Source organism: Archocentrus centrarchus, chromosome 8 (genome assembly GCF_007364275.1).
Source record: "Archocentrus centrarchus isolate MPI-CPG fArcCen1 chromosome 8, fArcCen1, whole genome shotgun sequence".
In the NCBI taxonomy this organism is placed as follows: domain Eukaryota; kingdom Metazoa; phylum Chordata; class Actinopteri; order Cichliformes; family Cichlidae; genus Archocentrus; species Archocentrus centrarchus.
In genome coordinates this window covers 1,176,539-1,198,131 of record NC_044353.1, presented here as the reverse complement: position 1 = coordinate 1,198,131, position 21,593 = coordinate 1,176,539, and the positions used below count along the sequence as shown (strand labels likewise).

Here is a 21,593-nt window from a genome sequence, read left to right as displayed (position 1 = left end):
GACAGCCGTAGTGATGCTAACCACAGTGATGATAGTTGGCCTGTCCTGCAGCTTCTCTGAGACTCAGTCTGTCTCAGTCTCAGTTTAACAGCATGTTCCTCTGCTCAATAAACTCCTCAGTGACTCTGTGTCATGTTTCAGGAAACCATGACTATCACTGCATTACAATATACACACATCTAATGTAAATCATAGATCAAACAATGCTTTACAGAACAAAGTCAAATGTACAGTAATAAGCTCTGATCAGTGGATTTACAGGAAAAGTTATAAAAAAAAAAGTCTTCCAGCTGCTCCCTGCAGGGGGTGCCCCCCCCATCCCAGCATCTCCTCAGTCACTCCAACCCTCTGCACGTCCTCCTTCACTGCATCCATGAACCTCCTCTGAGGTGTTCCTCTCCTCCTGCCTGCAGCTCCAGTATCTCCACCCTCCATCCTCTGGACGTGTCCAAACCCTCTCAGCCTCTCTGACTCTGGGCCGTCCCTCTGACTCATTTCCACTCCTGCTCACTGTCTCTGTGTCAGAGCCACCGTCTCCAAACCATCACAGCAGGTCTCACCGTCCCTTTCGCTCTGGCTGCTTTCCTCCCGTCACAGATCACCCCGACACTTGTCTCCACCCTGCTGCACCCTCTGCTTCACCTCTCTCCACTGTAGAGCCACAGAAACTCTTAAATGCTCAACATGAAGAAACTGTTCAGGTCTCCTCTTCCTGCTTGTAGCTGCAGCGTGTTGATGACATCAGTCAGACAGAGCAGGACATGTTAACCCTCCTACATGAGTTTAAATAAAGATTAGATTCAACTTTGTTAACCCCCTTTGGGAGGGTTCTGTCAGGGAAATTAAAGGAGACTAGCTCAAATAAAATGTGTTACAGAGTAATAATAATAATGTACATTTACAGACTGATGAAATTTCCTCACGTCAGTTTGTAAAATGTAGAAAAACAATAATGACGGACTTCAGTATTTTATTACTTCAGTGAATTAAATGATCTAAAAATTAAAAATGAACTTTTATTTTTGCCACGTCTGTCTTCTGACACTAGGGGGCGGGCTTTATTTTTCCGGGTTCAGAGGTCCTCTTACCGGAAGCACGTGATCGCACAGGGAGTAAAAAACACAAGTCTCCACATGTGCAGCGTAAGGTCCAGTAAAAGTGTAAGGTCAAAGTTTAGAGGTTAAATTCGCTGTGTTCTGGGTGGACTTTGGTGCAGCGGACAGAACAAACATGGAGGACACGAGCTTCATCAAGCTGCCCGCCACCGAGGGCCCAGAACCGGACAAGAAGAAGCCGAAAACCCCGCAGTCCAGCCCGCGGGAGGAGGGCACGAAGCGGCAGAGGAACGTGAAGAGGCTGGCGGTGCTGGGGCAGGAGGACAGCTCGGTGAAGCTGCTGGAGGAGCTGGTGTTCGGGGCCGAGGAGGAGCTGCTGGAGAGGCTCGTAGAGGTGACGTTCATTTAAACGTCTGTGACCGTAACGGGACACATCTGCTTCAGAGCGGATCGGTACGGCCTGAGTCCGGATATCTCAGACTTGGTTATTCAGAGTGATCAGGAGACTTTCTGGATTTTGACTCCATTTAAAAAAATGATTTTTCTTTCTTAGAATAAAACGGGCTTTATTTTCAGTCTGGTTAAAGGTTTTAGCTGCTCCATGTAACACATTAATATATGTGTCTCAGCAGTAGAAGTTAGAATAGGACCCCCCCCCCCCCTTAGAGTTGGTCTCTGTGCGCATTATCAGACTCTGCTGGGAAAAGGATGATTTTATGATGAGTGCAGTCAGATGGAGATGAGTTTTTATGTTTGTCTCGTGTTTCGAATGATCCTGAAAGCTTTTAAACTTTAAAAGCTTTTAAACTTTGAAAGCTTTTTAAAGTCGTGTCATTTCTGAGTCCGGTCTGCAGAGCTTTATCCTGCTGGTTCAGGTCAGGTTTTTAACCAACGCTTCCTGTCCCCGAGCAGGACGATGAGGAGCAGGCTGGACCCCTGCTGCTGGAAGACAAAGATGAAGAGGAGGGGGAGGAGTCTGAGGATGAGGGCGGAGCACGCCAGCAGCTGCAGGCCAAAAGGAAAGCGGCATGGGTGGATGAAGATGACGAGCTGGAGGAAGAGTGAGTTTTTCACAGTAAAATGAATGTTTTAGTTTGAAAGCAGGAGGTTAAAGAAGATGATGATGATGATGGTGAGTGGATGTGTTTCAGGGTGGACATGAAGCATCGTTTCCGTAGAAACCTGATGAAAGGCGAGGCTGAGTCCACCATGACCAAACAGAAACTGCAGCAGAGGATGAGGGAGCAGTGAGTACACACACCTGTTCACACACACACATACACACACCTGGACAGGTAAATACACACCTGGACCTGCTGCGTGTGTTACAGGTTCCAGAAGTCGATGGGAGGAACTCCATCGTGGGCGGAGAGCAGCGCCCAGAAGAAGAAGAAGAAGAAGAATAAAGGTAGAGTTTGAAACGTCTTCGGGTTTTCGTGTTTGCACTCGGTCAGACTCACACTTTGTGTCTTTGTGTTGTGAAGATGAGGAGGAAGAGGAGGACGAAGACGACCTGCTGAGGAGGACGGGGAACTTTGTGGGGTTGTCTGACAGCCTGCCCAGCGGCATCCTGAGGGTCAGTGAGTCGGCCAATCGGCATCAGGCTGCCACTTTCTAATGGTCACATGACCTGATGAAATGCTAGAAAACCTTGCTGTTTACTCTGCAGTAGAAGCAGGCTTTATTAGAACAGAACAGAATTAGAGCTGCTCTAAAAGTCGAGGGGCCTGTTAAAGTCGAGGTGTCGGTGCAAAACCGTGACTGCAGAGGAAGCCTGAAGGTTCCTCCACCAGACTTCATTTATAATAATTTTACCCTCTGAGAACAAAGTGACTGAAATGAGTCTCGGACCGTGTCCGATGGTCACAGTCCTCCTTCGATCTCCAGAAACGCGACAGGCACCATCAGACGGGCGTTTCCTGAAGCGTCACTTTGTCGCAGACGAGCACTCGTTAAAGCTTCGGGTCTGACCTCCTCCCGTCTCTGCCTTCGTCCTCAGATGAAAAAGTGTCTTCACGCCAACGGTGCCCGGCCGTCCGAGGACAGACTGACCACCGTCCAGTTCCACCCCAGCGCCCAGGTCGTCATGACGGCCGGCCTCGACCGGTCCGTCTCCTTGTTTCAGGTACGGTCCGGCCGCTCTCCTCAGCTGTGAGGTTCAGGTGGGATCAATCGTGTGACGTTGACCTCGTTCCTCTTCAGGTGGATGGAAAGACGAACCCGAAGATCCAGAGCATCCACCTGGAGCGCTTCCCCGTCCACAAAGCTCAGTTCAGCGTGGACGGGGAGACGGTGATCGCCACCAGCCTCAAGAACAAGATGTTCTACCTGTATGACATGATGGAGGGCCGCGTCTCACCTGTGCACACCATCAGAGGTGAGGTGGGGGGGGGGTCAGAGGTCAGGAGGAAGAGGAGGGGAAGAGGAGCTTTTCAGGATTTCACAATAAGAGCTTGTTTTTGTTTGTCTGCAGGTCTGAATGAAGCCAGAGTGAAGGAGTTCTCTGTGTGTCCTGAAGGAGGCGCTCTGCTGCTCACAGGCACCAACGGATACCTGCACCTCCTCACGCTCAAGGTAGCTCCTCCTCCCCTTCCTCTTCCTCTTCCTCCGTTTCTGAGTTTTGTCTGCAGGTTCAACATGTCCAGGATTGATCTTAATTATCAGGCCGTGTGTGTGTGTGTGTGTGTGTGTGTGTGTGTGTGTGTGTGTGTGTTCAGACTAAGGAGGTGGTGCACAGCATGAAGATTAATGGTGACGTCTGCGGTGTCGCCTTCTCCCACGATGGCAGCAAAGTCTTTGCAAACTCAGGTGAGTCCACAACCCCCTGAAAATGAATGAGGTCATGTGAGCTTCCTGTAAGTCATATGTATGTGTGTGTGTGTGTGTGTTTGTGTGTGTATGTGTGTGTGTGTGTGTGTGCGCGCGCGCGCATGCAGAGGAGGGGGAGGTGTATGTGTGGGACATGCGCAGCAGTCGGTGTGTGCACAGGTTTACAGACGACGGTTGTGTGAAGGGAACGTCCATCGCCACCTCACGAAACGGCCAATACCTGGCCTGTGGGTAAGATACGCCCACATAACCTCTCTGCTCTGTGATTGGTTGAGAGCTGTCTGTTAGTTATATTTGAATAAAAAATGAGATGTTAAGGCTCTCAGCTGGAAACAGTTGGTTTCTCCCTCTGGTTTCGTCAGTGCTGATCTCTCGTTTTCAGCTCTCAGTCGGGTGTGGTCAATGTGTACTCCCAGGAGGCGTGTCTAAATTCAGCCAATCCAAAGCCTCTGAAAGCGGTGATGAACCTGCTGACGTCAGCGACCGCCCTCGCCTTTAACCCCACCTCAGAGATCCTGGCCATTGCGTCCCGGGCCGAGGACGAGGCTGTGCGGCTGGTAAGAGGACGCAGTAATGATGTTGATGCTGATGATGAGGAGCATTAACCTTTTACCTGTCTCCTCAGGTGCACCTGCCCACCCTCACCGTCTTCTCCAACTTCCCCGTTGCAAAGAGGAAGGTCGTTTATCGAGCCAGCTGCCTCGATTTCTCCCCACACAGCGGCTTCTTCTCACTGGCAAACAACAAAGGCCACGCCCCCCTTTTCAGGTGAGACACTCCCACAGCGCCCCCCTGGAGGCTTTAATGTTTAAAAACAGCATCATGAAAGTATTTGACCCAACGTCAGCTGTTAATAAGACCGATCACACTAAAACAGCAAAAACTGGAAACAAACACACAATATGACAACATGTAGGACTCAAAACATCAGTTTTAACGATGTTGTAGAAGACGCACGTCAAAGACACAACATGGTCCTTTGGAGGCGGAGCTTTGAGACTCTTACATCAGAACCTTCATGACCACAGCTCTGACAGGTGAGCACAGGTACAGCTGCTGTCTTAATCAGCTTTTGCAGTCATGTGACCTCAGTCACAGAGGCCTGGAGACGAGTCTGCGAGCTCCTGTGATTGGAGGACAGGTCTGCACTCAGTAACTGCTGGCTGAGAGGAAGTGGAGACCATTTGCCTTTATTTTGAAGGAGTTGACCGTTTGCGTCACTTTTACCACGGCTCAGCGAGCAGTTGGCGACTGTTTTCGTCTTCCACGCAGACTTCAGGCCCCTGCGACAGGCTGCGAGCGACCAGAGGAAATCCCAGTGTGCAGATCACACAGACCAGTTTAAAAAAGCAGGCGAAGCCTCGCACGTGAATCTGAAATGAGTGGCTCTGCTGTACTCGCATTTATTTCAGCTCTAAGCTGCAGAGCGCCGTCAGTGCATACACCACCAGACACACTGGAAGCTGCAAACAAAGAGCAGATAACATTTAAAAACAGCTAAATTAAGGAAACATAAATGAAGGTGATAAAACAGAAATCCAGCTACTTATAGAAACGTCTCAGAGGATTAAACTCTGACCTGTCCTCCTGTTTGTGTTCAGGCTGCTGCATTACAGAGACTTCTGAGGAGGAGCCGACGCTCGCTCGGACGTTTGGATGTCGGACAGTTTCCTGTGAATATCGGAGAGCTGCGGAGGACCCGGACGGTTAAAGACGCTCGTCTTTTTCGTGTGACGTGATTTCATGAAAAGGACTGAACCTGAATCGCGGCTTTGTCTTTGTTTCAGGTTTTAGGAGAAACTTCACTGTGTAACTCCCACTCAGCTTCACTCGTTTCAGATTTTAGTGCCGAACTCGGCCAAAATCCAAAAATCTGACTTCACTTAATAAGAAAAACAGTCGATATCATTTCTACTCTTAAAGGATGATTTGTGTGTTTTAATAATAAATAGTGTATTTTTGAAGCTCAGTTTGAGAGTCTGTGTCTGAATTCAGTGTGAAACTTTACACTCAGGATCTCACACTGTGATCCTCCATCGTTCAATAACATCACTGATCTCAAGCAGCAACTTTAAAAATTTTAATGTTTCTGTAACTGAACTTTGTCAGAAATCACAGCCTCGTTTTAAATTTATACAAAGAAACTTTTAAGTTTCATTTTTAACATTTTATTCTTTTAGAGTTTTTATGTTTTAAAGGCCTCGTTTCTAGAATTTCATGTTTTTCACGTTATAATTTTGTATCAAACAGAATAATTTTGTCCTGTTAATCATGACGATCGCTGGGATTCTCGGCTGTTTGGTAACACTGAGCTGTTTCCTGACTGACACTGCAGAACTGACCAATCACAGGCCAGGAAGAACAACCCACACACACACACACAGACGCTGCAGCAGGAATGCCGGCAGTCCGGTCCGTCCGCCTCCTTCAGGTCACAGCAGGAAAAACGTGTCACTCCCAAAAACTCACCAGTTTCAGCTGTCACCCCGGAACTGCTGACATCACAGACCCAAAGGTCAAAGGTCAAATGTTTAAAAATAAAGTTTCTGAAAGTTTGTTTTTGTATTTTATTTCATTCAGTGTTTTATTTCATTATATAATGTTTTATTTTAATAATATATTAAAATATTTTTTATTTACACTTAAATACACAAAATAAATCTAAAGATGTTTTACTTTTATTGAACAGTTATTTATATATTTGTTTCATCAGTTATTTCTCTAGATTTGTATTTTTTAATTTTAATGTAATTTATATTCAGATTACTCATTTAATCATATTCTGATTTTTTTCTTATTGCCTGATTATATATAAAATACTGAAAGTGGTATTTCATCTTTAAATCATTTTGAAAGATTAAAATATTTTTAAAACCTGTTTTTCGAGGGAAGGTTTGAATCAGAATGAAACAAAAAGGAAACATTTTGTTAAATTATTTTATTTATTGATGAAATCCAGTTAAAGGTGTTCGCAGTGATCGATCCCGGTTACAGAAACAATCACAGCTGCATGAACAAACATCTCCACCCACCAAACTCACCTGACTGCTTTCTGCACCCGTGGCCCCGCCCACACCTGTCAGAGGGCCACTAACCTGAGTTTCAGGATCCAGAAACGGCTGGACCGGCAGAGAGGAAGGTAAGAACCTGCTGCAGGTGTTTGGTGGTCAAAGCTGTTACAGAGATTCAGAAATCAGGACGATTTTTGAATCACGGGAACAAATCAGAAGTTTGTTCAGCAGCTAAGAGCCACACCTGTCAGCTGTTCGTTGTGTTTGTGAAGTTTCAGAGCTGCTGTTTTCTCACCTGTGCAGGTGTTCCTGAATCAGATCTGAAGCCCGCAGCTCGATGGCTGCTTTAAAATCTTAACTGATATGTGAAAATGTGTTTTTAATCTGAGCTCTGAGACTCGGCTGCTGCTTCCTGCCTGTTTCAATCATGGGTAACTCGGTCCACCTGTGACAGACGGCCCTGATTGGACAGTCTGCACCTGCGAGTCTGAGCTGCAGCTTCAGGACTGAAAGTCTCTGAAAGCAGTTTGAAGCTTTGGAGAGAAACGGTCACAGAGAGGATCTGAGTGGCTGTGTTGATAAGCACGGGTGTATCTTCATGTTTCCTTAAAGCAGATAAAATCAGACTGGTTGTGTAAATGTGTGATCTGATCTGAGAGCAGCTGGTTATCCTCCTGATGGACCATCGTTACTCTCAGGGCGTCTGTTTCATGTGTGTTTGATGGGAGTGTGAGGCGCTGCAGGCTTCAGTAACGCTGAGCTGCCGCCGCCGGGCCGGGTCCTGGCTGTGAAGGCCTCCAGCAGCCTGTGACGGGATGAGGCGTGCTGGAGTTTGATGGACGGGATTTAAAGGCTGTTGGATCTTTAACATCCATCCCCCGTTATTCTCTAACGGTGCGTGCAGCACCATCGACCTGCTGATGGCAAAAGGCCACCTTATTAAAGCTGAACCCACAAACAGACACTTAGTGTAACTGCAGCGACGCTTCACTGAGCCAGAAACATGTTGGAGTAATAAAGTCCATAAAAGCCTTATTCTCGCTCTGCTTCCCTAAAATCTGACTGTGAAACAGCCGCGAGCTCATCGGCAGTTTGCAGAGGAACCTCAGAGGGTACGCCTGGAGACCCCGAGTCTCTCCATCTGAAGAGCTTCTGAATTTCCTTCTAAAAACCTCCAAAATCCTGCTTTCACTTTTGTCAAACGGACGAGGAAAACCTGAAGTTTGACTTCACACGTCTCAGCTTTCATAACGTTCACACAGAAACTCTGTTTTAGAAGCTTTTAAAATTTACTTTATTCATAACTGCAGCTTCAACCTTCTGATGTTTTAAATGATCTGGGATGTGCTCGTTTAAAATAACTGACCTGATGAGTTTGTTGCTGATCTCAGACATGCTGAACATCACAGGGGGTCTTTAATAAAAACTGCATTTTGCTGGAAATGTTTAAATTTGTAGAAACGATGTGCCTGCGGCGGCTCTGAGGGGTCATCCTGAACTCTCAGGTGTTTGCAGAGCGCGGAGTTCCCCTCAGCTCTTTGGTCCTTTCCTGGGAAATAAGGGAGGAAAAGCAGGAAGCTTAAGTTTCCCACAGGAATGAGCGAAAACCTCGATTTAAAAATCAGATCATTAGAGAAGTTTAATTTGGTCACAATAATACATAAATAAGACGGTTTGAGGCCTCACTGTGGTACAAAGCTCTGTGATTGGTTGGTGACCTGCGCAGGTGTTCCTGCCTCTCGTCCTGTGGCAGCAAACAGATGAATTTAGCACAGACGGACTCATGCGGCTGCTGATCCCTGTTTATGGAAGCAGGAGGTCAGAAAACCACAGGACCTGCTTTGGTTTTTCCTTCTGTACTCATCGCTGCGAGCTGAGCTTCACCCTCCTCCACCTGAGACCCTCAGCAGCAGCCCAGCTGCTTTTCCCTCAGCTGCAAACCGCCCCTGTGAGCTGGAGGTCCCTCATGATGCCAGCAGGATCCCCAGTAGCAGAGGTCAGTCTGTGGGCTCATGTATCTTGCTTTGTCCTGTAAAGGCAGGACTTATGGGGCCTTTTGTGTGGTCCTCAGGTCCCCTCCTCTTTTCCGTGAGCCTGAAGCAGCTCCTCTGGCCTGCTCTCAGCACTGTGGAGGCTTTAGTTGGACCGGGGTGTTGGCCTTTGATGATCTTCGATCACACAGCTGTAACCACGCCCTGACGAGAGCATGAAACGATGTTGAGAAGCAAAACGACTTGTCGGCCTGCGTGATGTTGGACCCCGGGGTCCATGCATTGTGTTGTCCTGCTCACCATCAGAGCGTGGCTCCGTTATTAATGCTGAAAACTGAAGGCAGGTCATCTTTCTATCAGCTGCAGGTAGATTCAGGTGAACGAGCATCTGATGGTTTGGTCAAGCTCCTTTCAGATATTCAGAAACTCAGGTGCTCCGAGAAGGCCGACCATTTGGCTTGTGGTGATCACCTGAGTGCCGTGTGAACCCCCCATCTCCTTAAAATCCCATTCCCAGACTTCTCATTGTGATGGACATTCATTTTTCCATCTGTTGATGTTCAGTTGGATTCCTCTGAAAGTTCTCCACGGATCTGCTTCAGATGTTCCACAGTTTGGGCTCGGTCCATTTTAGAGTTGATCTGGATCCAAAGCTCCCGGGGGGTCTGATCCCATCCAAACAGGTCTCCGTGCCCCCTCAGCTCAGTTCCACTGACACACTTTTATTACCATCAGTTAAACTAAATCATACAGTTTGGTAATGAAAAGGTTAAACTGCAGCAACGCCCAGGCTCATGTTGCTGCTGCAGCTGATGGCAGCTCAGAGCTCCTGCAGCCATCCAGGTGACGAGCCTGGAGGAAGAGGACGGCCTGTGCCCGTCGGATACCCTCACAGAGGTCTTCATCAGCTCATTTTAAAACATGGAAACATGCCAGCTGTGCGCTGATTCGCTTCTTTCAGGAAACGTCTCTGCTGCTGTGTATGCCATGCAGTCCAGTTACACTGGTGTGTGTGTGTGTGTGTGTGTGTGTGTAATTATACAGCTGACCCACAGTCGTTCTCGGGTTTTTGCACATTGAGGCGACTCTTCTATAAATGAACTGCAGTTTAGTATAAATGAGGCTCTCAAACGGGCATAAATGATATAAATCTTTCTGAGTACTCTGCAGTGAGCTCTGCATCAATATTGGGTCCTTTTAACTTTGCATTCATGAAATGATGAAATTTGAATAGTTTCAGAGTTTTTGCTGTTAACCAACAAACTGGAAGAATTCCCTTAAAGTTTGGGGTCATCCAGCAACAGGGACCAACTGGAAATGGGAAAAATCCTCGTGTGACCCCAGAGCTGCAGGTCTGACCTCAGAAATCTGAACGTGAAAGATACAGACTTCATACTCGGGCAGGATTTTTCTGTTGAGCTGTTAATAATCAGCTGACACTGATTAAAACCAACAGAAATAACTGATGATTGTGCCACTCAGCTGAGTTTGAGGTGATGAAGGGGAGGCCTCATCCTCAGAGGAACTGTGGCTGGTTTCATTAATAAGGAGAGAGCTGCTCTCCTCACGATGACTCTGCAGCTCAGACTCGCGCTGTTATCGGCACATTGATCAGAACCGGCTCCTCCAGCAGGGACGGAGCCGCGTGGTTGGTGATGCTGGACAAACCTGTTACTGTGGCCACACCCACAGCTGCTGCAACCAAACTGCACACTCACTCACACACACACACACACACACACACACACACAGGATTACTGTGTGTCTCTAATTGAGCCTTTGATGACGCTCCCTTCATCCCATCAGGATCCAGAGATTCTGGTACACTCTGCGTTGGATGAAGGTCAAAGTGCAGCATGCTGATGTCCAGGCTGCACGCCACTCACAGTCTGACCCACTGCAGACGTGCCCGAGCGTCTCTGAACTTTACCTCTGACCTCTGTGTCTGTGTTTACATAAAGATTTTTGCACACATTCAAATAGATTAGGTGGCCCCGCCCCCTCTTCACCTGTCCAGGCCTGAGCAGGTGTTGTGTGCCCGCCTGTCTGTGACTCAGCTGCTGGTATTTCTGACTCTGTGTCAGAGTTCAGCCGGTTTGAAGCAGGAATGTGGTTTGGAGATCCGAGGAGCTTTCTGAGCGGCCGATGATGAGCTCATAGGACGGCTGCAGGTCTGACCCTGAAACCAAATAACTGCTCTGTCACGCTGACCTTTCACCTCTCTGTGCCCCCTCCAGGAGCAGGACGATGGCAGAGTCAGTGGAGCTGTTCACAGAGCAGGAGCTCACCTGCTCCATCTGCCTCGACCTGTTCACAGATCCCGTCTCAACTCCCTGTGGACACAACTTCTGCCAGGTGAGTTCCACCTGCACTTATTATTATTATTATTATTATTATTATTGCTGTCTGATCTTATTATTGAGTCTTAATGGCCTGACCATTAAGACTCAATGGTCCTCTAGCCTGCGGTTAGAGGTCCTGTGCACGCTGCATTGGTTTGTCATGTTAATGTGGATCATCCCTGTTGTATGAATAAAACGGTACCTGGGCCTCAGCCGAGGGTGCGTTCAGGTGCGGTCGGTTCACCCGCATGCCCGTCTGTGTCTGCGCAGGCGTGTATCGGCGGTTACTGGGCGTCCAGCGTGGTCTCCACCTGTCCTCTGTGCAAACACCAGTTTGAAGGGCGTCCTCAGCTCAGCATCAACAAAGTCTTCGCTCAGATCGCAGAAAAGTACAAACAGACTCATTACGCAGCGTTACCGACGCCCCTCGGGAACGGGACGCCCGGCGCCATGACGGCGATGGAGGGCGCCAGAAGCACCAACCCCTTCCTGTCGCCGGCGACGTCGGTGGCTCCGGCGAGCGGGGACGTGGTGTGGTGCGACGTTTGCACGGGACTCAAACAGCCCGCCGTCAGCTCCTGTCTCACCTGCACCGCCTCGTACTGCAGCGAGCACGTGCAGCCACATCGCACCACGCCGTTCTACGCCAAACACCCGCTGATGGACCCGCAGGAGGCCCTGAGGGGCCGCACGTGCGCCCTGCACCGCCGCCTGATGGAGGTGAGGACAAACGGCAGGTTCAGGGTTCCCTCTGATCACCGCTGGCTTTGATTATTTTAATCATTTTAATATGTCGGGTTCTTCTGGGTCTTTAAATACGAAATCATGTATTTTTAATATCATATTTTAGCATGTGGAATAACAGTTTATTTTAAAATGTTATGTTTTTAGGTCCCTTTAATAATTATTTTTATGTATTTCATATGTTTTTAAAATAATTTTCAAATTTTTACTTCATATTTTCATAGCTGATGTGTTTTATCTGAGACTGACTGCTGATTTTAAGCTAATGAGCTGCTCACCTGTGCAGGTGTACTGCAGGACGTGTGAGAGCTGCATCTGTGCCATCTGCGTGCTCGACCAACATCGGATGCATAAAACGGTCTCGGTGCAAACGGAGCGACTCAGCAAACAGGTGACAGATCCATCTGCTGACGTTAGAGCACTGACTGAAGATCACAGTTCATTTTATTTACAAAACTCATTTAATTCTATTATTTTAATTTGTTTAATTTAATTGTTTTCATATTGCCTTTAAACTCAGTCAGTGGGTTAGCTGCAGAAGAGAATGAATGAATTTATTTTTTAATCTGAAGTTTCTCTTGGTTACGTTTGTCCTGCTCACAGCAGCTTGTGTTGTTGCCGTGGTGCAGCTCGTTAACTCGGCCGTGTTCACCTGCGTGTTCAGAAACAGGTTTCCAGGACGGAGCAGGAGATCCTGAACCGGATCAAAGAGAAGGAGATCCGTGTGACAGAGCTGAAGAAGAAACTAGAGAGCCTCCAGGTGGGACATCCTGCCTTCATCTAAACATGGTGCTGTTCTTCAGCCCAGGGCGGGGCGGGCGGGGCAGGTGGAGGACGATGGTGTTCAGGGCTCTCAGAAACATTAAACCTGCTGTGTTTCAGAGCTACGCCAACAGAGAGCGAGGGGAGGTCGAACACGTGCTGGACGAAGTGTCCGGCTCGTTGGACCAGATCAGGTCTCAGGTGGTGGGCGGGATCGAGAGCCAGCTAGATGCTGTGATGTCAAAGGGGGAGGGGATGGTGAACCGCCTGGAGGAGGAGCTTAGACAGCTGATGGAAAGGAGGGTCACACTAGAGGCGCAGGCCACCAGCCAGGATCACATCGCCTTCCTGAAGGTAGGAATACCTGCATGAATGATAACGGAAAGATGACCTGCTTCATCCCTCCTCTTCCTCCTCCTCCCCCCTCAGAGTTACGAGGTGGCCACGGCACCTCTGGCCGAGGATCGGCAGGAAGAAGTGGATGATAACTCGGAGCTGTCGCTCCACTTCCAGCTGGGGGAGGTGAAGATGCGGCTGTCCGAGGTGAGGGAGAAGATGGACGAGATCCGGACGGGGGAGATCCGCTCACAAGGATCCCGAGGCTCCAGAGGGGGCTCCTGTGAGTTCCAGATGTTACAGCAGTCTGCAGATGCTGGAATCCAGATGTTTCCTCAGAGAGTGACTCGTGTTTGTCACCTTTCAATTTCAGTTTCGTCCAATGACATGATGGCAGCAGAGAGCATGCTCAGTCTGAGAGCAAGCACAACCAGTCTGAGGAAGAGCCAGTGGTCTCTGAGAGGTGAGAGGTCAGAGGTCAGCTGGTGTGTCTGACTCCCGTGTGGCATTTTGTGTTTCTGTGGTTTTTGTTTTTCGGGCTGATAATTTATTGACGAATCACGAGCTCCCAACTGACAGAGGATCTACTGCACGACCCCATGACCTCCATGACCCCCAGTCACTCATTTCCACCATGTGATGAAAGCATAAACATGATGACATTAACCCTGCATATGAAGTGAGATTAATGGGACTGACTGAACAGGTATGAACAGGTGTTCCTGGTGTGACTTCATGCAGTGGTGTGAGTCGGCTGCAGCTCCGCCTGCATAAATCTCAAAGCTGATGCTGACCTGAAGCATCAGCTGCTGCTCGCAGGTCAGTCTGCACCCGCTCAGCTGCTGTTTCAGAGTAAAGATTAAACACAGAATTCAAACAGAGGCTCAGTCTGCATGCAGATCTGATCTGAGGTCAGCAGGTACGGTGCAGGGGTCCTGTTTGAGGCTCAGACATGAAATAAAACTCTTACCTGTTGATCTGTGATCCATGGTGATTTAGCCTGGTAAGAGGTGAGCCATCTTTGTAGTTCCAGAAACTCTGAGTTAGCCTGAAGGTACCTGGATGAGCCAAAATCCTGCTCCTGTGAGGCTTTTACTCTGAAAGAATAACTCAGTGCTTTCCTGTCTTCTTTCAGATCCAAAGAAGATCAAACAGGTGACAGGTACGTACCTGTGTGCAGTAAAAATACTAATGCATGAATGTCATTGGCTCTGATTCAGATACCTGTATGGTACCTGCAGCAGTCACATGCTTTCAGCTGGTCTGTTCATTTGTTGTTGCAGGACTCAAGAAGGCGCGGCCGTACACAGGTGAGCTTCATGCTGTGACTCTCCGATCGTGTCAGGTTGGCGGTTATGTTCTCTCGAGCTGATCAGACGTACGGGAGCATCACTCCCACACAGACCTGAGGAGAAGCAGAAAGTCCACCTTTGCTCCTCCTGTGAGGAGGTGCCCTGTATTTTTTGGTGATTATTTCAGCCTCCAGGGGGCGTTGCTGTTGTTTTACCTGTGCGTGCTGCTTCCAGAGGACGTGACGCTGAACCCGGTGACGGCGTATCCCTTCCTGATCCTGTCTGAGGACCGGAAGCAGGTGAAGAGAGGAGAGAAGCTGCAGTTCTACAGAAACAGCCCGCACAGGTTTGACGTCTGGTCCTGCGTCCTCGCCAAGGAGGGATTCAGCTCCGGACGCCATTACTGGGAGGTCAGGACCCAGCCCGGCCTCGGGACCAGGTTGAGGGCGCTGAGCAGGATCAGAGTCTGATCTCGGGTCTGTTTTTCAGGTGTGCGTGGGGGAGAATAAGGACTGGAAGCTGGGCGTGGTCAGCGAGTCCGCTCAGAGGAAAGGGCTGTTCGACATGTGCCCGGCTAACGGCTACTACGCCATCTGGTGGAGCAGCAGCCAGCTGAGGGCGCTCACCGCACCGCCGCTCACCAAGGTCCGCATGAGCACTCAGCAGCATCACATGACCGGCACCTCCACACAGGCCCACTCGTTAAATAACTTCTTATATTTCATAGTTGTTAGTCTAAAACCAAACTTTTTTGACATTTGGCCTTCCCCTCCAATTAAGAGGGTTAAGCGAAATGTCAAAAAAGTAACTTAAAGAGCCAAATTGTATGTTATTTTTGACATCAATGTGCGGACCGGAAGTGGGCGGGGCCGGAAGCAGCCCGTGGGCCACAAGTTTGGACACCCCTGGTCTAAAACATCGTTTCTGTTGTCGTTAATAACTTAGGTCTTTCAGTTTGTCATAATTTAATAATTCAAACATTTGAATTATATTTCAAATTTTTTTTAACTTAAAAAACATGTATTTATATACTTTATATAGTTTAATTTACTTTTTGATGGGTAAACTTTAAGCAGTCAGAAAAATAATAAAGAATATAAAAAAGCCTCCATCTTTGCAGTCCTGAATTTAAAATTTAAATTAAATGATTTAAAACAGTCACCACAAAAATATATTTTAAAAGTTGGTGTTTTTCTGTTTAACTTTGAAAAATTATTAAAAAAGAAACTTTTTAGGTCAGGAATTAAATTTTTTTTTTTTTTTTTCCTGGCACATCTGGGCCTCCATAACTCGACACTTCTGGTCAGTTTTTCTTTCACCTGATTTCCTGCAAACGTCTGCAGCCTCTGTGTTAATCATTGTGTGTCCTGCAGGTCAAAGGTCACCACCCAAAGCTGCGACAGGTGGGCGTGTTTGTGGACGTGGAGGAGGGTCAGGTGTCTTTTTACAATGTCAAGTCAGGCTCAGAGATCTACAGCTTCCACGCGCCCTCCGAGTTCACCGAGAGGATGTTTCCTCTGCTGGGAACTGGAGACAAAGAGGTCCCCCTGATCCTCCTCACCACACAGCAGCACATGGGCTGAGGGGCCAAGGGCGGGCGCCACGGGGCCATCGCTGAGCAAAGGAAGAGCAGGGCTGGAGATGAGGAACTGCTGGAGGCTGATGCTGAGATCAAAGAGCCGCCTGTTCCCGACTCCATCATCTCCACATGAATCTCCACCCTCTGCTTCCACCTGCTGCAGCTGATGATGACCCTCAGTGTGGATTCGTCCTTTAAGACGCTGAAAACGATGAAGATTCAGGTTTTTGTTTTGTCCATAAACGTCCCAAAAACCTCTCAGATGATGAGAAACAGCTTTTTTTGTAATATTTGTCACTGAAATCAAACGACTGACGTGTGAAACAAAGCTTCCTGTTAGATACCTGTAAATATGCTCAGAATTACAAAAATACTGGGGAAAGGCTTTTTTTTAAAGATTAAAATGATTAAAAACAAAAGTTTTCATTAACAAAGACTCAATAAAACTGCCTTTTTAAATGGAAATTAATTATAGCTTAGATCAGATTATGGGGTTTGATCTGTGAAATTATAACAAAGATGATTCAAATATTACGACAGTGAATCAGGACATCAAACGTTTGATGTCAGAAATATGAGCACATATTAAAATACTGTCTCATAGTTTTGATTTTCTTCAACAGAATTCATTTTAATTCCTAAAATCTGTGTTTATACATTTAAAATAATAATTTTTCGTATTTTTTTCTAAGTAAACGTCTGACCTCAAACTGTGGGCTGCTTGTTAAAGAATATTTTTGTCATTCAGGTGTTTTTAAATGTAAACTCAGATTAATACTGGAAATAAAAGTGAAGTTGTTGAATAAAGAAAAACAGAACTGAAGCTGGTTTATGAGAGGGGAGCGTTACTCACATTCTTATTGAAGAAGCTTGTGTGTGAGGTAAACGCTGCTGAAGAAGAAATTATTTATTATCCTACAAGGAGAAAACTTCTGTTTGAGCACTAAAAATAAACAATGAGGAGCTGAGGTCTAAAATGAAGGCAGGGGCTGTGGTGAATTATCCACATCCAGTCACCACAGCACCTCTGTCAGCTGATGGAGGAATCCAGACACTGTTGTAGGACTCTCAGTGAGTAAAGCTTTGAAGATGCTCAGCATTTTTGGCGTCATTACAGCTCGTGCACCTCAGTTTTTGTAGTCTGACACCGCCGGGTCGTAGACACGAGTGCCAGTCTCAGCCTCCGCCTCTGTGACGGATCGTTGCAGGAGCTTGGAGATTCCCAGGTTACAGAGCGGTGCTGCAACAGCTGTTTCCACAGCTTCTGTACCAGCTCTGATGTGGAGGAGGTGATGGGACGGTGGTGATGTCACAGCGTAGTGACCATAAACTAGTCTTCATACAGATGCGCTCCAACAACGAGTAGGTCGGTGCTGAGCCTCCACCTGTGTGTCACTGCTGCAGGCCTAAAATAGAAAAAGACTTAGGTCAACCGGCACCTTCTCAACCCTCTAAATAAAACGTGCTCCTGCTGGCCCGCAGCCGCCACCACAACAACCTGCTACTGATAACGAGAAGTTTTTTGATAGCTGTACTTTCAAAACCAATAAATCAATGGAATAGATTTTTCCAGAACAACACCCCTAGTTAACCCATCTTGCTGGTAAAGAGCGTACCGGGACAAATGCAGATCAGGATAGACGGATTTGCGCAGCCAGGTTTCTGAGACAAAAACAAATTCAGGTCTAGAGCATTCAACCCACACCTTGAACTGGTCCATTGTAGGAAATAGACTTCTTGCATTAATATGCATGAAACCCATACTATTACGAAAGCAGAAGTCATAATGAAGGTCCATTGGTGGCAAAGAATTATTTGCAATGCCCAAGTTTCTACATGGACCTGGGTGAACATGGACACTTCCTGAGATCAATAAAAGTAATAGAATAAGCGCACAACTAAAAATAAAAAAAAATCTCAGAGCATTTAAGTTCCTTAAAAAGAACATGTTATTAAAGGTATGGTAATAAGGATACTCTAAAAACATCATTCATAGAGTGATTATATAGTACAGAACTGTTAAGAACATTAAAGGTCATTTGGGCTCCCACAGCACGGGCAATCCATAAATAAACCTGAGCCCTTTCAGGTAGACCAAAACAGTCAGTTTCAGGGTTTGGTAAAATCATATGCTGACGAACAACAATCCAAGGCCAGCTAGAAAACAATGAAGCCAACAAAATACAAAACAACAAGCTGCTATGCCAAGGAATGTCATGATAATGACAACTGCCAGCTAAAGAGTAGCCAATGACAAACATTGAAAGAAAAAGAATAAAAATAAAGTCAGAAACCAGAAAGCCTGGTTAAACAGAAAAGTTTTCAGCTGTTTTTTAAATGACGCCACAGAGTCAGCTAAATGGAGCTGGAGTGGTAAACAGTTCCAGAGCTTTGGTGCCACTGCCTGAAAAGCTCTGTCCACCCTGGTCCTTAGTCTTGTATGTGGGACAACTAAAAGACTTTGATTTTGTTGTGTGAGAGACTGTTGACTCCTTTTTTTTTTTTATGTTTTTAAATGCCTGGATCAATTTTAAATATTGGATTTATATCGGTATCGGCCGATATCCAAATGTAAAATATCGGTATTGGTATTGGACATAAAAAAGTGGTATCGTGCCATCCCTAGTTTATTTTTCTGACATGTATCTGTATTGTTCCAAATGGGTGTCAGTTTACATGGGATAAGTGAAGACTTGGTTATCTTTAAAATTCCCACCAAGCTGTTAAAGAGGTGTTTATGTTAAGACTTTTAAAGCAGTTATGATGCTTTAATATTGGAGCTAATGAAAGGTAAGTTAGAGATTTTTAATTCTCCACAGAGTGTTTGTTCTAAATCCAGCCACAGGCTGTCTAAAGAGCTTAATTTGATCCACCTTGAAACATACTGCAATCTATTGGCTAAGAAGTAGTGATAAAAGTTTGGCAGTCCAAGACCACCATTTTTTTTTGGGTTTCAGCATTTTAATGGTGGCAGCTCTCCCCATGAGTGATATAGGTAAACTATTGCAATGTGTAAGATCATCCTCTATTGTTTTTAGTAGAGGAATATGATTCAAGTGTACCAGGTCTGATAGCCTGGGGGGAAAATTTATACCTAAATATCTAATGTTGCCTGACTGTAGTGGGCTGGGGTGGAGGGGTGTTCTACAATTCAGAGGCAAGATTGTTGATTTACTCCAGCTGATGGAGTAATGTGATATAGATGAGAATTTATCTATTCGTGTGAGTTCCCAAGGAAACGTAATACATCATCAGCATAAAGGCCCCAGATAGACTCCGCCCCCGATCCACCCTGGATGTGCCACTGATTCCGTAATGGACCCGCAAAACCGGTCTGGATTGGAATCCACTTTCACACCACGGGATTTATGACTTATCATTACCAACAAACTCCTCAAAATGTAGACTGGCATGGGTTGTCAGTTAAAAAACTTTCTCCACGAGATCATTCAAATCTTTTTTCTTCTGTAAGCTTTATTCATGCTGGACATTCCTATTTGGCTCATTAGCACTACTGGTGTTTTGGGATGGAATCCCCAGCCTGGATCGCTCTCTGTGGCTTGTCGTCAGCTGTTCGGACAGCTGTCAACAACAGCTGGTTATAAGCTAACATTATGCCAGCTAGGGTTTAATATTTTTCCCGAAAATGACATGAATCAAATCCCGGGAAATGACGAGCCATTTCCCGGGAATCCCGGGAAAAAGTTTATTTATTTTTTTATTTTAATTAGGCCTTCTGTAGCCTGTGTCGGCCTTAACCTATTCTGATATTGTAGAGGTAGCTTTCCAGCTATGTCCTGTTATGCCCAGTAGGGGGCAACGTCAGCTTGATTAACGCAATAAAACCTACATCTCGACATTCGAGTGCTCGAGCTATGCGGTGTTGTATCGTTCCTCAACACTCCCTTAACAAATATAATTCGAATATTCCTCCATTGTACATGGAATTATACCAAGATATTTTACAACTGCTGGTGCAAAACAATACGGTTCATCTCCACAGCATTGATAAAGGCTCAGCCACGCTGTCGTGGCGACATCTGTTGCGCTATATCTCCACCAGTGGAACGCTGTAATAGTCATTGAAAAGTTAACTACCGTACTTCACTATAATATGGCATAACACAGGGCCTTGAGTAATGCACTATGACTTGGTCATTGCCATTCTGGCAACAGCAAATTTATAACACCGTGTCTGAGGGTTAAAGTAGGTTCGCTGTGAATCGTCTATTGAAAAACTGGCCAATCCTTATAGCCTAAAAAATATACATTTTACTCAACTCCATTTTAAAAGCGAAATATGTTAAAGCAATCTATTTCATGATAATTTCTTCACACATTAGGCCCGTATCCTAATTCATGATTGTTAGTAAGCGGCTGCAAACGAGGAAAAGAAACACTCGAAGTTAAACAGATATTTCTTTATTGTTCAGGGCAGGCATATTTTATAGGCTATATAATGCATCCATCCATCCATTCGCTTCCACACATCCTGTTAAGGGTCGCGGGGGGGCTGGAGCCTATCCCAGCTGTCATAGGGCGAGAGGCAGGGTACACCCTGAACAGGTCGCCAGCCTGTTGCAGGGCCAACACAGAGGGACAGACGACCTTTCACACTCACATTCACACCTATGGGCAATTTAGATTAGCCAATTAACCTAACCCCAGTAAGTGCATGTCTTTGGAATGTGGGAGGAAACCGGAGTACTCGGAGGAAACCCACGCAAGCACGGGGAGAACATGCAAACTCCACACAGAGAGAGGGAGAGACCTGGGCCAAGGTGGAATCGAACCCAGGCCCTCCAGATGGTATTCTATCTGTGAGGCAGCAGTGCTAACCACTACGCCACCGTGCTGCCCAGCTATATAATGCAATATAACAATATATAATAATATAAAATTATATAATACAAAATACCTTAGGGTAAACACATTGCCTACGATTTCAACAAATTAAAGAGGAAAAAAGTACAACTGTGTAATACCTCTATTAAAACGCTTGAGATGAAGGCTGAAGCCTTAAACGGAGGCTGAACGTGCCTGAAATGAAGAGTAATGCTTTTCGCATTAAACGAACCCTTCTCTCAATATTTCCTTAAATTTAACATTCTGAAGCTTTCTTTTCTTTCTGAAAGTCAAATTGACGCGCGCGACTTTTTTCCCGGTTTCCCGTCTAACGTTTCCCGGGAAACGGGAAATGGTTCTGATCGCATTTCCCGGGAATCCCGGATCCCGGGATTAAACCCTAATGCCAGCTAACTTTAGACTCGAGTGTCCTAAAATCCCACTTTCTCTGCGATCTTTCTGATCACATTATCACTTCCTATGAGTTTATGCTAAGTGTTGCAGGTCAGTGATGATGGATCCACTTCACAGACAGTGTCACTAACAGAGGCTAACAGCAGTATAAACACCAGGGCTCACTGACTGAGGTCAGGATGTCCTCAGCAGCTCACCTCAGTATCACTGACCCTGCTCAGCAGCTTCACTTACATTGAACTCCTTTAACAGTTTTCCAGCCTTCTCCAGAGTAACGTGGAAGTTTCTCACTGGCACACTGACAGCTGCAGAAACTCGGCCGTTTGTATTTAAAGTTAAAGAGTAAAAGTGGGCTTGTATTAATAAATTAATAACTCTGCTGTGGCTGTCAGA

The 21,593-nt window shown here is 46.4% G+C and overlaps 2 protein-coding genes across 2 annotated transcripts; both read left to right on the top strand.

Moving 5' to 3' along the window:
- The first annotated feature begins 1,084 nt into the window (after positions 1-1,084).
- utp18 (UTP18 small subunit processome component) lies at positions 1,085-5,920 on the top strand. Its single transcript, XM_030735924.1, has 13 exons — positions 1,085-1,449; positions 1,968-2,116; positions 2,207-2,302; positions 2,387-2,463; positions 2,540-2,631; positions 3,055-3,180; positions 3,258-3,432; positions 3,529-3,629; positions 3,773-3,863; positions 3,992-4,115; positions 4,267-4,441; positions 4,510-4,652; positions 5,486-5,920. The coding sequence occupies exons 1-13, from the start codon at positions 1,231-1,233 to the stop codon at positions 5,508-5,510; spliced, it is 1,593 nt and encodes a 530-aa protein (XP_030591784.1). The 5' UTR covers positions 1,085-1,230; the 3' UTR covers positions 5,511-5,920.
- A 1,024-nt stretch (positions 5,921-6,944) lies between these two features.
- On the top strand, positions 6,945-16,708 carry btr30 (bloodthirsty-related gene family, member 30). Its single transcript, XM_030736263.1, has 13 exons — positions 6,945-7,023; positions 11,124-11,241; positions 11,499-11,948; positions 12,259-12,363; positions 12,637-12,732; positions 12,855-13,088; positions 13,164-13,353; positions 13,444-13,533; positions 14,206-14,232; positions 14,354-14,380; positions 14,597-14,772; positions 14,852-15,007; positions 15,736-16,708. Exons 2-13 carry the CDS (start codon positions 11,134-11,136, stop codon positions 15,943-15,945), a joined length of 1,869 nt encoding a protein of 622 aa, XP_030592123.1. The 5' UTR covers positions 6,945-7,023; positions 11,124-11,133; the 3' UTR covers positions 15,946-16,708.
- The last annotated feature ends 4,885 nt before the right edge of the window (positions 16,709-21,593 follow it).